Genomic DNA, 17,873 nt, shown 5'->3' with positions numbered 1-17,873 from the left:
GGGTAACAGCTCTGCTGCTGCTGCGTCTCCTGTCTGCTTTGTACTAAAACTGCCTGAAGTCAAGCCTGACCGGGAGAGAGACACTCTGAGACAGAGAGAGAAAGAGAGAATATTATGGGAACGTCATCAAAGAAAGGTGTGTAGATGGTGCTGGATGACAACCTGCAGGAGTGTGTGTGTGTGTGTGTGTGTGTGTGTGTGTGTGTGTGTGTGTGTGTGTGTGTGTGTGTGTGTGTGTGTGTGTGTGTGTGTGAGTGTGTGAGTGTGTGAGTGTGTGTGTGTGTGTGTGTGTGTGTGAGTGTGTGTGTGTGTGTGTGTGTGTGTGTGTGTGTGTGTGTGTGTGTGTGTGTGTGTGTGTGTGTGTGTGTGTGTGTGACTGTGACTGTGTGTGTGTGTGTGTGTGTGTGTTTCATTTTCTCTCTTGCTTGCTGCTGTGCAATATCTCTCTCTGTCTCTCGTATACTTACTGACTGTGTGTCTTTCGAGGGAGTGAGAGGAAAGAGGAAGAGGGAGTGTGTGAGAATCACAAATGGAAATATAGCAAGTAGGAAAATATGGGAGAGATGAGAGGTGTGTGTGAAAGGGCCATCAAAGAGAAGGAGTGAGAGACACAGAGAGAGGGAAATATAGGAGAGAAGTATGACAGGGAGGCACTGTTGCCATGTCCACTAAGTGACTTTGGGCTTGTTTTTCTGTGGGTTAGTGTTAGTTGCTAAGTTGCTTGTAAATATTGAGAGTTCCGGGTTGCATTTTCTAGGGGGATTGTGTAGTTACTTATTCTGGTTAAATAATTTCCAATTAGTTTACTAATGAAGAGACCAAGCCCGAAGGGACTCTTGGTCCCTTATTGTTTCTGTCTGTTTTTTTCTTCTTCTCCTTCCGCCAAATATAGCAGTTCTGGCTGAACCGTGCAGTCGGTTTTCGCGAAACTTGGCAATATCGTTTGGCTATGCCAAACAATGAGGATGTGAAGCCTATGACCATTGGCTAAAGGGCGGCGCTATAGGACTCAATTAAAAATGCAAACTTTGAACAGGCATATAGCTCATGACCGTCAGCAATAAAACCTCCTGCCAAACAACTTTCGTCTTCTGACTTTTGACCTCTGACCTTTAGAACACCCGCCATTTTTTATTATATAAAAAAACGTTAAAATCAATCTCCTCTTGGGATCTTTGATAAAAATGCATTATAGTAGCCTATACTGTAGGTTTAAAGACTTGGACTTGTTTTCATCAACCTGGTTGCTTATTTCTCTCACAAAATATCTGGCACCACTGCAGGGAGTGGATGAATGGTGGCTACAGCCTTAAAGGAGAAGTTGACGTCCAGCCACACAAGGCAGTGAAACCGCATTCCGAGGGGAAAAACTGGCCTACAGTACAGTACAGTACAGTACAGTACAGTACAGTACAGTACAGTACAGTAACCACACACACACACACACACACACACAGTGTGACGATGTTTACTACGCACCGACTGTGCGCTTTACGCAAATGTTTCAACCTACTTATATTGTTTGTTGTTGTTGAGCGTAAGGAGTTACACCACGCGGGTCGTGTGTGTGTGTGTGTGTGTGTGTGTGTGTGTGTGTGTGTGTGTGTATGTGTGTGCGCACATTTGTGTGTGTGTGAGTTTATTGTCTGTTCTCTGAAACCCACTGTGCTGACGGAGACAAAGACTCCTGTGTGAGTGTTTGTTGGGGAAAACAAATGACTGTTCTCTGTTCTAACAAGTGTGCGTGTGTGTGTGTGTGTGCGCGTGTGTGTGTGGCGTGTGCGCGCGCGCGTGTGTGTGTGTGTGTGTGTGTGTGTGTGTGTGTGTGTGTGCGCGTGTGTGTGTGGCGTGTGCGTGTGTGTGTGTGTGTGTGTGTGTGTATGTGTGTTTTCACTGAAGGGAAGCAGTTTCAGCCATAGCTAGCAGAGAGCTCAGAGGTTATTTGAGATCATTAGGCAGCTGGCAGCACTCCTGGGTCCCATGGCTTCTCTCTGCTGCTCTTCTCTTCACCCCTCTTCTCCTCTCTTCTCTGCTGCTCTTCTCTTCACCCCTCTTCTCCTCTCTTCTCTGCTGCTCTTCTCTTCACCCCTCTTCTCCTCTCTTCTCTGCTGCTCTTCTCTTCTCTTCTCTCTCCTCTCTTTTCGCCTCTTCTCTCCACTTCTCTTCTCTCCTCTCCTCTTCTCTCATCCTCTCCACTTCTCTTCTCTTCTCTCCTCTCATCCTCTCCTCCACTTCTCTTTCCACTCCCCTCCCCTCCCCTCCCCTCCCCTCCCCTCCCCTCCCCTCCCCTCCCCTCCCCTCCCCTCCCCTCCCCTCCCCTCCCCTCCCCTCCCCTCCCCTCTCCTCTCCTCTCCTCTCCTCTCCTCTCCTCTCCTCTCCTCTCCTCTCCTCTCCTCTCCTCTCCTCTCCTCTCCTCTCCTCTCCACCACGGGTTAAACAGCTGTGTTGTCCCCGCTGCCTGGGAAAGAGCGAAGGAAGGAATCATACCGCGTACAATAGGCCTGCTTTGTTTCCCAAGCAAAGACAACAATGATTGTGATTGCTGGAGCATCCTTGCTAGAGTGTCAGAGTGGAAGCAGCAAGCAGGGGAAAGCTAGTGAGTATAGTACCCAGTTTTCATTGTTTTTCTCCCAGGGAGAAAATGGCAGTTTGCCATTATTCATCTTTCATCTTCGTCGGTGGCGGTGAGTGTTGGAAAGCGTGGTGGGTGGTGGGTACGCTGTCTGTTGTTGAATGGGTGGTGGGTACACTGTCTGTTGTTGAATGGGTGGTGGGTACACTGTCTGTTGTTGAATGGGTGGTGGGTACACTGTCTGTTGTTGAATGGGTGGTGGGTACACTGTTGTTGAATGGGTGGAGGGTACACTGTCTGTTGTTGAATGGGTGGTGGGTACACTGTCTGTTGTTGAATGGGTGGTGGGTACACTGTTGTTGAATGGGTGGAGGGTACACTGTCTGTTGTTGAATGGGTGGTGGGTACACTGTTGTTGAATGGGTGGAGGGTACACTGTCTGTTGTTGAATGGGTGGAGGGTACACTGTCTGTTGTTGAATGGGTGGTGGGTACACTGTCTGTTGTTGAATGGGTGGTGGGTACACTGTTGTTGAATGGGTGGTGGGTACACTGTCTGTTGTTGAATGGGTGGTGGGTACACTGTTGTTGAATGGGTGGTGGGTACACTGTCTGTTGTTGAATGGGTGGTGGGTACACTGTCTGTTGTTGAATGGGTGGAGGGTACACTGTCTGTTGTTGAATGGGTGGTGGGTACACTGTCTGTTGTTGAATGGGTGGTGGGTACACTGTCTGTTGTTGAATGGGTGGTGGGTACACTGTTGTGTCCAGTCGCAAGTTGTAGGGAAGCGTCGACCGTCGGATGGCTTATGGTTGAAAAAGACATCAATCCATAGACTATTTTTCACCTGTCAGTGTCATCTCTCGGTGCATTCCATAACTTTCTTTCCACACCTTCTGATCTCCTGACTTCATTCGACTGCCAGTCTGTAGTAATCTGTAGTAGTCTGTTTGGTGGGGACTCGGGAGCTACCTTTAACCACTTAAATACCTGAGAATAGCTATGTTGGCCAAACACAAATATTCATGTTTATTTTTTCATGTTCAAATAATAGCAAATATAGCTGACCTACAGTACAAGCATGTTGTGAGTAGTGAGACCAGACCAGCTATATGCTGTTATAACGTTTGGACACGGTGGCAGCCACAGACCAAAGGACAGGAGGTGGAGCTGGAGGTGACAGAATTGAAGCTGTCACTCATGATACTCACTAGGAGTGACAGCTAAGGAGAGACGAGATCAGGAATGACCGCCTTAGAGGGTTAACAGCCCAGGTTGGAAGTCAGGGAGACGAGTTTTAGATGGTTTGGACATGTGTGGAGAAGGGATGAGGGGTAATGAATTTTATAGCGCTTTTCCAAGTGCTCAAAGCCCTTTACAATGGTTCATTCATACATTGAGAGGTGAAGCGGCGAACAGTCGACGCCAGCGTCCTCACTTCCCACATTCACACACCAATGGTTGGCGAGCTCACACCGACCGACTCATTGGAGGCAATGTAGGGTTCAGTGTCTTTCCCAAGGACACTTCGACATGTGGACAGGAGGAGCCGGGATTCAAACCGCCGACCCAGGGATCATTGGACGACCTGCTCTACGACCTGCTCTACCTCCTGAGCCGCCCCAGGGTATATTGGAAGAAGGAATGCTAAAAATGGAGCTGCCAGGCATGAGGAGAAGAGGGAGGCCACCATGAACCCTAGAGTCAAATGACTATAAATGTTTGTGGTTAAGTATGATTCATACCATAGAGCAGTTCCCAAACTCTTCAGGTCGAGACCCAAAGAGAGATTAGATGTTTGCCCGTGACCCAAAGTAGTGAAAATAGGCACAACGCGCCGCTTCGTGCCGTGGTTGAGCTTGTATTACAGTTAGCCACTTTTCCAGGGGAAATTGCAGTCAAAGGTAAGCATGGGCCAACTGAAAGTTCATTTCACAGGGGAAAGGATAAGCTGTCGTCGTCATTGTTTTAATTCAACTGAAATCATCACAGGTAGGTAACTGTAGAGGCATTCCAACAGGTGAGTAAGATTTAACTTATAGGCTTAGGCTTCTCTATAGGTTTCAGATAATGCAGTTCAACTCAGGTACGTGACTAACAGTCAATAAGGTGAATATGGTAGGATTTCTCCACTGTAAGTATTTCTACTCGAATAGAGTAGTTTTTCTCTTTTTCACTCCGTTTCCATGTCCGTGTACTCCAAGGGGCCAGCTAGGCACTCCAATGTTGAAGCGCTGGGCCCTAGTGGTAAGAGGATTCATGACGAGGAAACCCTGTGCAGCTGGGCTTTAACATTGAGCGCTCTGTTGCACTTCCGCATTTGACCTCCACATTTTGGAGGTCAAATGCGGAAATGCGCCCAAAAAGGCGGAAATAGACGGTCCCTCCGGGTGCTTGCCGCCACTGAGCAACTTCCACTGACATGAATAGCGGAGGTGGCGGAGCTTCGCCCCAGTTCAGACTCTATCTTTTTAATACTCTATGGTGTACTCTGGTATAGGGTTTCCTTCCGTTTAGCGTTTACACTTCCTGTATTACTCCTTCAGAGGTTTGCATGCGCTAGCTTGTCAGGCATACACAATATATAGTATAATTCACACTTTTTCCTCCTCCAGTGGAGTGTTGTCTCACAATGAGACAGAGAGAAGTGGCTTTTATGGTGTTTGCTCCAGCGGGGCGGTTCCACACAGGTGCGGCGTAATCAAGCTGATCAAGCAGGTGCACAGGTACGTATCTTCCTTCTATAACTCTGCCCAGGCTGTGACGCGCTCTCCTCTGTCTCACTCGCTCTCCGGGGGGAATCTTGTTGGGGCGGCGTTCGGTTTTCCCCAGCGAGACACCACAATATCTATCAACATAAAGTGTAGAATAGAAAATGTACTCGAGTTGTGTGGCCGTGGCCCGATAAAAATTGGTCCGTGACGTGACCCACTGTTTGGGAAACCATTGAGGAAACCATTGCCTCCCTGCTTGACACTCAACATCAAAGGGATGGATTGGAGGAGCATCATTTAGTATTCAGGTAGCTCGTCTTTGCACCACAGGGTTCCCGGTTCAATTCTAGGCAGGAGAGTAGCACGGCGTGGTAACTAAGTCTAGTGGTAAGTGAGTACTGAGGCTTTGTAGGTGTTGCACTCCACCTCAGCAATCCCTCTCCCAGGAGGGTCTACCATTGAAATGGGAATGGACACCCTTACCCTCGCTGCCACCGACAATATGTCACTACGACCTACTTATAGCATCATATCCACAGGTGTACTTGTATCAAGATGCCTCCCCGCTATTGAAAAAGGAGATAAACTACTGACCTACTTCTTGTATAGCAGGCCACATGGCCCGAGAACCATTGATTCCAAAGGCTACTTTACTTAATGAACTTTAGCATCCTTATTCTGAGGCGAAAGATTTGGCATAAAATGGTAATCTATACAAGCATCTAGAGATTTGGAGGGAGAAAAAGGATGTGGGCTAAATAAAGATCCCAGGGGCTGGGGGGTCCCTGGTCAATACAGATCCCAGGGGCTGGGGGGTCCCTGGTCAATACAGATCCCAGGGGCTGGGGGGTCCCTGGTCAATACAGATCCCAGGGGCTGGGGGATCCCTGGTGGTCAACGCCATATGAAGGGGTTTAAGTGGTTATGTTTTAAATCCAACTCCAGCACTGGTGGGCGGGCTGTGTGTGTCTGCAGTGTCAGAGAGTGGAGACAAGTACAAGGGAACGCTAGCTAGGGGGTTGTGTAGCTCTTTTGATTTGTTTAACCAAAGGAAAACTGCACTGTGCTCATGTTTCATTTCAAGTTTTTTAATCCAGCTATACGCTGGTGGGTGGGCCTTTGTGTGTTTGTGACGTGCTCCTCCGTTCGCACAAGCAGTTCCAGTACTTGTGTGCGTGTGTGTGTGTGTGTGTGTGTGTGTGTGTGTGTGCGTGCGCACGCGTGAGCCAAATTATTGCGCTTCACTAGCAAAGAAGAGGCGCCCTTCCGACGAACTGACAGTGGGTGCTAAGACGGCATGGAATCTCTTATTCCCATAGCAACAGCAACATATCTTCTCCCCCCCCCCACTCCCCCCAAAGAGCAGAATGCATTAATTATGCCTTCTTTAACCCATTTTGGGCGGGAACCCTTTTTGGTATTAACATTGTTATAATTTAGCTATTGAATCTTTTTTTTTTGAAAAGTCGTTAAAATGTGGCGCAAATCATTGAATATATATTTCAGAGCGAACATTTTTAACTAAAATATTTGCTTCTGGGGGGTCCCTGGCACTACATATTTTGAGATGGGGGTCCGTGGCCCAATAGAGATAATTCTGGGGGTCCTTGACATGAAAAAGGTTGAGCACCACTGACATAGAAACATGGGTTTTTCAGGATTTTTTTATTTATTTAGAAGCCTTTTTATATCGAGTCCAAAATGGGTTAAAGAGACCTATATTTTTCGGAGACAGGAATTAGAATGCACACTCACTTTCCTCCTCAGAGTACAGCTCTCGTCTGCAGAATGCATCTCCCCTCCAGCTGCTGCCCAGACAGCTAATAGAGAAACGTTCCTTCGCCCTAGAGAATAATTATTAATACACTCATGCTGTGTATAATACACACACCCACGCACACTGGAACATACACACCAACGCACACACGCATGCATGCATGAGATTGTTTACGTGAATGCGTGCATGTGCGCATTTGTAGGCCTACAATATGTTTTTTTTTCCACCATGGCTATGCAAGAGGCTATATGAGAGGTTCTCTCTCTCTCTGTGTGTGTGTGTGTGTGTGTGTGTGTGTGTGTGTGTGTGTGTGTGTGTGTGTGTGTGTGTGTGTGTGTGTGTGTGTGTGTGTGTGTGTGTGTGTGTGTGTGTGTGTGTGTGTGTGTGTGTGTGTGTGTGTGTGTGTGTGTGTGTGTGCGTGCGTGCGTGCGTGCGTATATATTCAAAGTTTTCCAAACATTTTCTATATTTTTGAAAGAAGTCAAAAAACAGCAGTACAAGCTTGCACAAAGTGATGCGCTGTGAGCTTGCAGATTAGCCAATAATGTACAGTAAAAGGCTAAAGTGGTTAAAATGATTATGATAATTACTTCTGCTGGCGGACCCCGGACCAATGCATTAGGTACACATCAACTCCTCTGAGACATGTTCTACTCTGTATGTGTCTGAAAACAGCACTCATAGAGTTCCTCATGCAAAACCAATTATAACAATGCCAAACCTCAGACAGAAGGTTTGTGCCCAACATTTGTCAAAACTCAAAACTAAAATGAAAGAAAGAATAAGGGCGAACGTTAAACCATTTACTGTACTTGCTTGTTTTTTAAGTGAGGGTTGGCTTATAGGCCTGAGGCAAACTCAAGGGATTTGTGTAATTACTTTTCAGTTGAAGCATTCAGAGCTGAACATTATTAACAGTTTGACTGTTTTTTACGATTAACCCGCATTTTAATCAACCCCCCTTCACTGCCGAGATTGTTGTATTACCTTTAGAGCACACGCTGAATTATTTGGGCTTTTAATCCGCGAAAATCGAGCGAAAATAGCTCCCCCCGTTTGTTATGAACGATCGAACCACCCGCCATCTTGCTACACCGAGAAGAGGCAGCACAGGACCCGCCTCCATGAGGCGTTGAACCCAATGCGTTTGCATTGGCCTCAATTTCCCAGAAGCCCTAGCAGCTCACAGCATGTGACGATTTCCGGTTCATTGTCAACACGAAATGCACCTCCTCTCTTCCTAAGCGGCGAAAAAGAATTTTCTTTTTTTTGTTTACATTACGGCGGATTAAACACATAAAACAAAAGTCGCGTAAGTCTTTTATGGCAGCGACATTAACCTGGAGTAATCCATTCCCGGCACGGAAACTGTTAAGGCAATTATTTTACCTCTTTTTTTTTCTCCTCCCAATTTGGTCATTATGCTAGTCATTATAGAACTTATTCGTGTATTTCAGCGCATTTCAATTTGCCAAATGCAGTGTTGGGACAGCTATACGTGTAGCTCAACTTGCCCAACACTGGTTTTAATTATTCCTTTTAGTTATTTAATTATTTATTTTATGTATTCTGTACCGTACATTACCATCTGTGCCTATATATCTACGTATGATGATTTACAATGAGACACACGTTGGTTCATTCTGTCAGGTCAACTGTCACATAACTTATGTAGCAAGGACTCTGACCCCTAAGGACACTTTAGGATAGGACGCTGTCTCTTTTCTTTTGCATTGCACTGATTGGAAGGTTTTGACACCTGCAATTTATTTGTTTTGGGGTTAGGGTTGGACCCTATTTTGTTTTTTCAGTGTGTAGTAAGTATAGAAGTTTAGGGATAAGGGGTCAGGCCTGCTGTGACCCTAATCCTTTTCTGCACAGTGCAGGATAGCTGTATAGGTGTATATACTTTTGTATACTGTTGTTGTGTTTTGATGGCGCTTCTTATTGTTATTTTTTGCCTTCGTATTGGTGTATATACGACAGTACTCTGAGCTACTCTCCTTACTCGTTATATCTGTAACTTTGAAACTCTATAACTGCTGTGCTACTTCTGTCTGTCTGTCTGTCTGTCTGCCTGTATACATATACAGATTTTACCAACATAAGCTAAGGTTTTTTCTGTGCTTGTAGGGACACCATGGAGTCAGTTCATTTCTTTGATGGGTAAAAAAAAAAGGAAAAAGTTATAACCTTTTGATATTTAATCCTGATAGACGTGCGCGGTGCAGGCGCTGATCTGAGTCGGAGGCAGCCCACCGCAGACGTGTCATGGCGGAGGGCACGCGTTCTACTCCCCCCCCGCCCCCCCCCCCCCTCCCCTCCCCTACCGCTGTGTGTCGCGGAGTTGAAAGGAGAGAGAGAGGCAGCCATGCAGGGTTTAGACTAGATGTTAAAAGCTCTGCCGTTGTCTCTCTGCTTTGGAGAGACAGACACACAGATGTACAGACAGAAATCACAACACCCTGCTAACCTCTGAGTTACAACAATAGTATACAGTACATGTACACTATATGCTTCATCTCTCTCAGCTAAGGGGGTGAAAACTGAAAAACATTGAAATAAATCAATACAAATATCGATTTTGTTGCTGTACAAGAGTGTCGATCAAAAGTAGTAGTAGATCTACATGCTCACATCGTGTCGCAGCGCCACAAGGCGTTGTGAGCTTGCAGATATTTTAGATATCTTCTAATTGTGTACGTGGGGTTTCATGAATATTTAACCCATTCTGGGCGGGAACCCCTTTCGGTGTTAGCATTATGATATGCTTTAGCTATTGAAAAATAGTAGATCTACAAGCTCATAGTGCGCCACTGAGTGGCGCGCTACGAGCTTGTAGGTCTGCTATTTTAGAAAAATCGAAGAACGACTTTTTAGAAGCATTAACTAAATAATTAATACTAAATAATAATAATAATATAACTACACTGGGTCCATTTGGAACTCAGTTTCTTTTTTTCACGTTCCCTGAAAAGTAATTTCTTTTCCTCCTTTCTTCGGGTCATCTTTGGGTCATCCGAGGTTTCCGCCCCGACAACAGAGACCGTATACTCTGTCTGCCCCTGTCGTTGTGGGGCAGACAGAGTGCCTCACTTTGACATGTTGTAGATCTGATATGACTGGATAGGTTTCATGCATCTCTCTTTGCCTCCTGTCTGTCTGTCTCCATCCGGCCCTTCAGAGATCAGTACACACACACACACACACACACACACACACACACACACACACACACACACACACACACACACACACACACACGCACACACACACACACACAGAGCAGTGTGGTGTGGTGTGGTGAAATGTATATCATTGCTGTCGGGCAGAAACCTCCATATCTCCATAACAGTTTTATTAATTTATTTGTCTCGTAAATCAACCTCCTATACTTGAACTTCCGCGTGGAGGATTTATATCCACACGGATTCCAACGTCACAGTCTCAAATAGTGGGCTCTGATTGGTGCACCCACAACTCTGGGGTGAGCAAAATGTCATTCAAACTGAGGAGTTAATTGTTTTTTATCTCCCTGAGGCAGATTGGTCTGGTTTTGAGCTACAGATCTGTGATCTAGAGACGATATATATACAGTAGGACCTGGAGAGAGAGAGAGAGAGAGAGAGTAGGCTCCACCTACCTGCAGCACTATCATTCACAATACTGCTGGGTCAGAGAGAGAGAGAGAGAGAGCTGTCTGCCTCCATCACATTCCACCTCCACTACACTCTCCACTCAGCATCCTCCATCCCCAGGGTCGTCCTCTCACTCACTCACTCACACATTCTCACACATACATTTCCCAATTGTAAACTTAACTCCCCATGTCTTTCTTAACCATAAAAAAACAATGAGAGCCAGGGACGTTTTCTTCACATTGTCAATTTCTCCGATTCTGGCCCTGACGAGTATAGTGAAGCTTGCACGCACGCACACGCACTCAAAGCAATCACTCTCAAAGCAATCACACACACATCCATGCGTCCAGCCCTAGTGTGGAAGCAGAGTAAAGTGCAGTCGACTGACTGACAGTGCAGTGGTCTAATTGTAATTTGTAGCAGGACGAGAGAGAGCGAGAGAGAGAGAGAGAGAGAGAGAGAGAGAGAGAGAGAGAGAGAGACATATAATGAGCTAGTGGACCGCCTGTCCTCTGTAGTTTCATGGAGGAGGGGATGACGAGAGAGGAGGGCAAGAGGAGAGAGAAGAATAGAGAAGAGAAGAAGGGAGAGGATATGTTAGGAGAGGAGGGGAGGGAAGTAGAGAAGAGAAGAAGGGAGAGGATATGTTAGGAGAGGAGGGGAGGGAAGTAGAGAAGAAGGGAGAGGATATGTTCGGAGAGGAGGGGAGGGAGGTAGAGAAGAGAAGAAGGGAGAGGATATGTTAGGAGAGGAGGGGAGGGAAGTAGAGAAGAGAAGAAGGGAGAGGATATGTTAGGAGAGGAGGGGAGGGAAGTAGAGAAGAGAAGAAGGGAGAGGATATGTTAGGAGAGGAGGGGAGGGAAGTAGAGAAGAGAAGAAGGGAGAGGATATGTTAGGAGAGGAGGGGAGGGAAGTAGAGAGGAGAAGAAGGGAGAGGATATGTTCAGAGAGGAGGGGAGGGAAGTAGAGAAGAGAAGAAGGGAGAGGATATGTTAGGAGAGGAGGGGAGGGAAGTAGAGAAGAGAAGAAGGGAGAGGATATGTTAGGAGAGGAGGGGAGGGAAGTAGAGAAGAGAAGAAGGGAGAGGATATGTTAGGAGAGGAGGGGAGGGACGTAGAGAAGAGAAGAAGGGAGAGGATATGTTAGGAGAGGAGGGGGGGGAAGTAGAGAAGAGAAGAAGGGAGAGGATATGTTAGGAGAGGAGGGGAGGGAAGTAGAGAAGAGAAGAAGGGAGAGGATATGATAGGAGAGGAGGGGAGGGAGGTAGAGAAGAGAAGAAGGGAGAGGATATGTTAGGAGAGGAGGGGAGGGAGGTAGAGAAGAGAAGAAGGGAGAGGATATGATAGGAGAGGAGGGGAGGGAGGTAGAGAAGAGAAGAAGGGAGAGGATATGTTAGGAGAGGAGGGGAGGGGGGTAGAGAAGAGAGGAAACGGTGCCTAGACCCTGGAGATAGAGCGAGAGAATGGAGAAAAGGAAGGGTGAAGGATAGAACACAGAGAGAGAGAGAGGGAGCTGAGGCAGCCTGTCCTCTGTGCTGTGTCAGAGGTTCATGCAGGCGGCTGGTGATTTATTGCTCATCTATTTGGCTTAGCAGACACACTCTTTACTCACTCTGCATCTCTCTCTCTCTCTCTCTCTCTCTCTCTCTTTCTCTCTCTTACATCCCCATCTTTTTCTCCCGCATATCCCCCCCACATAGGTCTGTCTGTCTGTCTGTCTCACACACTAAGCCACTGGTTCACAATGTGGGCTTCAGGGATGCACCAGTGGTCCTAAATGGACCTTTACAGGTTGTAAATCATGTGTGGATCCTTTTTAAGGGTCCATTTGGCTCCATTTGATTTGTACACAGTTTAGATTGGGGTCATGGTTCTGTATAGTTTAATTCAGTGGTTCTGAACCTCATAACCATCCCCAGTTTGATATGCATTATTATTTGCTACAGTATGTGTATGTAGGCCTATGTATGTATGTAACATACAGTACATGTGTGTGTGTGTGTGCGTGTGCGTGTGTGTGGATATCTTTTATGTGAAGCAAGCTGGTCTATATTCAGTCGCTGTGCTAGTTGTGACTTTTTCCACGACTTTCTCCTCATTGGCTGTCCTTTAAACCAATGGGGTGAACGGGAGTCCGCAAAGAGTCACCTGGTCACAGAGATAAGCGGAACACTTGCTAATTTACTGTCGGGTAGAGCACTGGCCTCTTGACCACAAGGTCATGGGTCGATGCCATGAATAGCACTGCGTGTGTGTGGCAAGTTGTGCGGTAAGTACTGTGAGCTGCTGGTACAGGAGGTGATGCGCTCCACCTCCCAGTGCACACTGGGGTACAGTAGGTGATGCGCTCCACCTCCCAGTGCACACTGGGAGACTGGGATAGACTCCCGCTCTCTGGCAGATACTGTACTGACAATAAGCCTCTCTGACATACTACTACTTACTGTCACCAACTTACAGTAGACACAGACAGGCGCTGTTCTTCACCTCTGCAAGCATTTAAAATTAAATGAACTCCTTCAATATGTTTTTTCTCGCAAACTAAAGCAAGGGAAAATAATAAAGAACGGCGGAAATTAGACATTACTGCACTCTTACACAGGCATAAACAAACAAAAATAACTACTACGCTTATAATATAAACTACAGTATTCAATCAATAACATTATCGTTGCTGTCCGGAGGAATCCACCTAACTCCATTTTTGAGGGTTTTGATTTTTTTTTAAATCAGTGCTATTGCACACCCTTTATGTGTGTTGTTACGAAAATATCGAACTAATGAAAAGTATTAAAAAACCCTTCAGACAAAACCTCTTAACTCCATTGGACCCTCAAACTGTCTGCTAAAGCAACTAACTCCACCACCTGTCCCCCTCTCATGCAAGTAATTGACAATATATAAAGTCACACCACCAACATTGATGAGGCAGTATTGCTTTGTTTTTAAAATATACGGTTTTCTTCATTTACTGAAAAAAAGAAACATTTATTTTTCTGAAAAATTAACATTAAGTTAGGTGGTTTCTTCCCGACAGCAGAGATATTCAACTCTTTTGAATACTGTTTCAGAGGCATAGCCAATTTCATTCTTATGAATTCTTATCTAATACAAGTAAGACGCGCAAACGCGGGAAGCGATCGCAGCTCGTAAATGGCAATAACAACAATTAGAATAAATTACATACTTTTTTAAGGTTTTCTTTTTAAAGTTCTCTTTTTTTGTGTTTTTTTAAGATTTTATTTTTAAGTTAAGTTTTTTGAAGTTAAGTGTTTTTAAAGTTTTTTGAAGTTTTTAAGATTTTATTTTTAAGTTAAGTTTTTTGAAGTTAAGTGTTTTTAAAGTTTTTTTTGAAGTTAAGTTTTTTGAAGTTAAGTGTTTTTAAAGGTTTTTTTTAAGTTAAGTTTTTTCATTTTAAGTTAAGTTTTTTTTTAAGTTAAGTTTTTTTTAAGTTAAAGGCGCAGTGGAACGGAAATGGTGAACAACATGAAAATGGTGTTTCAACAAGAAACACCGGTCTGAAGTTTCTGAACCAATCAGAGCGTCGCATCCCTTCAGGCGATGGGACGGTAGCTAGGGACGGTGGCTATGCTATACGCAACACGCATGGTGTATGTTTGTTTACAAATGAGATAGTCCGCCAGCTAATCCAGTTTACTGTTATGTGGCTTATTTCTACCCTATAATGTTTTCGGATACATATTTTAGCGTGATGATTAAGTTGAAACCGAGTAATACACTGTCTGGATGTTATTTTGAATGGGAATAAAAACAGAGGATTTCTGCAATCAGTATCAGCTGTGATGGACGGAGGCGCAAATATGGGGAATTAAACGGGTGAGCTTCATTTTTATTGGCTTTTATCGATGTGTATGTCTACACGTCATCACGCAGCACGTTTTCGTTTTAATAAATAAATAATACAATCGTTGTTCACCATTTCCGTTTCACTGCGCCTTTAAGTTGTGTGTGTGTGTGTGTGTGTGTGTGTGTGTGTGTGTGTGAGTGCGTGCGTGTGTGTATTTTGTGTGATACAGCTGCGCCCTCTGGTGGCATGATCTGCAGGGTCTCATAGTTAGTGCTCAGTGCGTTCGCAATAATCCTGACCTGAGCGCTTCAGACCCACAAGCTTCCCTATTTGGACCACGGTGGCCCCCGGGAAGCGACGTTGAGAAACGGCACACTTAAAAGAAAACCTCTATTCATCGCAACCATTCAGGTTTTTCTCGGTCACGAACTGAGGCCCATTACAAGTGATGTCCTCGTATATTACTAGGTCGAATGTGTTGCAACCGGATATTGTGAGGGAAGGGACACTGGGTCCTTGAAAAGCCATCCTCCTCGCAGTCTCCAATGTGATGAGTAATGCTTTGCTGTGTGCCGAGGCGTTGGTGGTGGTGGTGGGGTACCTGGAATTATCTAGGACACAGCTGGACCCCTTCCAGAAAAGCAGCTTCTGTTCTGCAGGCTTTTGGCGCTTCATACTGTGAAATCGTGAGCCCTTAATTCACCTCCCGGACAAAAAGGATTGGACCCGTAAGAGGGTGCTGTAAAATTAGTACTCAGGATGTTACGCTGTTTTGTAGGCATCGGATCGGTGGTGACGACACCCTATTGTAGGGAATAGTCTTTATGCTGTAAACATGTAGAGTAGTGATGTAATGGGAGCTAACCTAGAAATGTCTCTCTCTCTCTGTCCCTCTTCCACCCTTTGTTTTCTCTATTCTCTTGCTTTGCTTCTCTCTCTCTCTCTCTCTCTCTCTCTCTCTCTCTCTCTCTTTCATGATTACCTATGCTGCTGCTGCAATGTCTGTAGCAAGCAGCTTGGCACCAACAACACCCCAAACATGTATAATGGATGGCTTCTACAATGTTTTTTGACTGAAGGAAGCCAAACAAAAATAAATGTTACCTTGGAAACCTTGAACCTAAAACCTCTCTCTCTCTCTCTCTCTCTCTCTCTCTCTCTCTCTCTCTCTCTCTCTCTCTCTCTAATCCAGGTCCCATGTGTGGTGAAGCAGCCGAAGGGAAGAGGAAAGGTCGTCCCAAGGCAGAGGTCCAGGAACTACGCAGCATCCCTGTGAGTGCTAGCTTAGCTCTCGTTTGCGTCCAGCACTGGGCGGAAAGTAACTGTTTACGTAATACAAGTACCGTGCTTTAACCACTTCAACCCTATTATGGTAGTCCATCACGGCTCTATCCTAGTGTGTTTTCTGTTATTTGTGGGGGAAATAGCTGATCGACAAGCTCACAACATGTCGTGTTTGCGACATGTTGTGATCTTGTTGATCCGCTATTTTCAGTGAAAGCTTTCCCCACAACATGGATGCCGGGGGTTTAAGTGGTTTAGGTACTATTTAGAGGACCATTTACTTCACTTGAGCGTTTGTTCAATACAAGAGGCTTGGCTGCTCTGCAGTGTTGTGTACACCCCTGGTATAGTCCCTGGAGTCAGACAATTATTCCACAATCTCACAACGCTAGTATGCACAGTCTGTAACTACCGTACTGTCTACTACACCCAACTGAAAGCCGAGCGAAGGGAGTTAGTTGTTGTCATCGCTTGTCATTTCCGTTGTGAAAATGCATCTCCATTTCTGCTTAGCAGCAACCTAGATATGCTTCGGCTTTTTGTAGTTGTAGACAGTAGAACAAATTAGGAGGAAGGCGGACATCCGCTGTTCAGCATCAGCATGCATGACAGAAGCATTCCGTTGCTGTCGGGTACATATCTTGTACCTCCATATTTACTGTATGTTGTTATTATTGCCCTACTTTAGTGAAAGAAGTTTTTATTTTATTTTTTATCTTCTATATCCTTTAAAATAATGGTTTTTGACATAAAGGTAGCTCTCTACCAAACCGACGTTGGTGGCAGTAATTGTGTCTGTTGCTGAAAATCTGTTGTTGAATGAGCGGTGGGTACACACTGTCGCGTCGGGTCGCAAGTTGTATGGAAGCGACCGTTGGATAACAGCGGCCTTGTTGTTGAAAAACACATCAAGCCATTTTCAGCACCAGAGTGTCCGTGTCGGCTCTCAGGTGCATTGACATTCAGCAACTTTTCTCACACCTTCCAAACGACTAACTGATGTCCCAACTTCATTCGACTGCCAGTCTGTAGTGGTCTGTTTGGTGGAGAGCTACCTTAAGAGTTTTTTTTCCCAGCGACATTCTTTTAATTGTGTGAAGCAACAGTCTCTACACGCTCTGACTGACACCCGACCCTCATGTTGACATGTTGCTGGTGCGTGTTTCCACGAGCAGGCCCATATGGTAGCGCAGTGGAAGGAGGAGTTTAAGCGCCGCTCCCGGGTAAAGTGTCCGAGTTCGGGCTGCTGGTTAGAATTTCCGAGCATCTATGGTGTGAAGTACCACTACCAGCGCTGCCGAGGGGTGAGAGCCAATGGCCTGCAACTACTCTCCTCTCTCTCTCCCCCAAACACATGTCTTACTATACTTGTTGAGGACGTCAACATTTTTAACCATAACCCTAATTTGTACTTCTACAGATGTGCTGTTTGAGAACTTCACATGTCCTGCCATTGGGAATTCAGTAGATTGTCAGTGCATTGTTAGAACATCGTCAGTGAGAAAGGGGGGCGGTGTTATATGTTAATTCTATTCAGATTCCCATAATGGATAGAGTTCCTCTGCTGGACACTTCTTTTCATTCAGTAGCAAAGCAGTTTGAATTAGCATTAGGCTAATCGGTGAATAAAACCTGCAGGGAAAACATGCATTTTCAGAAAACCTTAAGGCAAAGAACAGGAAAAGCGTGAAGAGTTGCAAACGGCACATCTGCAGTTGTGCGTCAATGTCGTGCTACCGAAAATAGCAGATCTGTAAGCCCACAACAACACGTCGCAGTGTGACACACTGTGAGCTTGTAGAGTTTGTAGATCGGTAGATCGACGTTGATGTGCAACTAATTAAGCACCACCTCTAAATGCCTCTAATCGAAAGCCTAGCCATGAAACAATCATTTATCATGTGAACTTGTTGGGGCATCTGGTGCTCACAAGTATAGTAATACAAGTACACACACACGTGCACGCACACACACACACACACACACACACACACACACACACACACACACACGCACACACACAATCTCAGTAGACACTAAAATATTGGCAACGAACTCTGGAAGTAATTTTATCAAAT

At 45.5% G+C, this 17,873-nt stretch overlaps 1 protein-coding gene across 5 annotated transcripts in view; it reads left to right on the top strand.

The window, feature by feature from the left end:
* Window positions 1-17,873, top strand: part of znf512b (zinc finger protein 512B) — an 81,766-nt gene that overhangs the window by 21,851 nt on the left and 42,042 nt on the right. For 2 of the 5 annotated variants that reach the window (XM_083769078.1, XM_083769077.1), the window contains exons 3-4: window positions 15,704-15,783; window positions 16,971-17,099. In XM_083769078.1, coding sequence (XP_083625204.1) covers window positions 15,704-15,783; window positions 16,971-17,099 — 209 coding nt within the window. Of the gene's footprint in view, window positions 1-51; window positions 137-15,703; window positions 15,784-16,970; window positions 17,100-17,873 lie in introns of those variants that run through there. The other 3 variants (XM_083769079.1, XM_083769081.1, XM_083769080.1) reach the window with 3 other exon arrangements.

The sequence above is a fragment of the Protomyctophum parallelum genome (genome assembly GCF_964188405.1).
Source record: "Protomyctophum parallelum genome assembly, chromosome: 7".
NCBI classification, from domain to species: domain Eukaryota; kingdom Metazoa; phylum Chordata; class Actinopteri; order Myctophiformes; family Myctophidae; genus Protomyctophum; species Protomyctophum parallelum.
The sequence above is the reverse complement of the archived record's forward strand: the minus strand, read 5'-3'. Positions and strand labels throughout refer to the sequence as shown.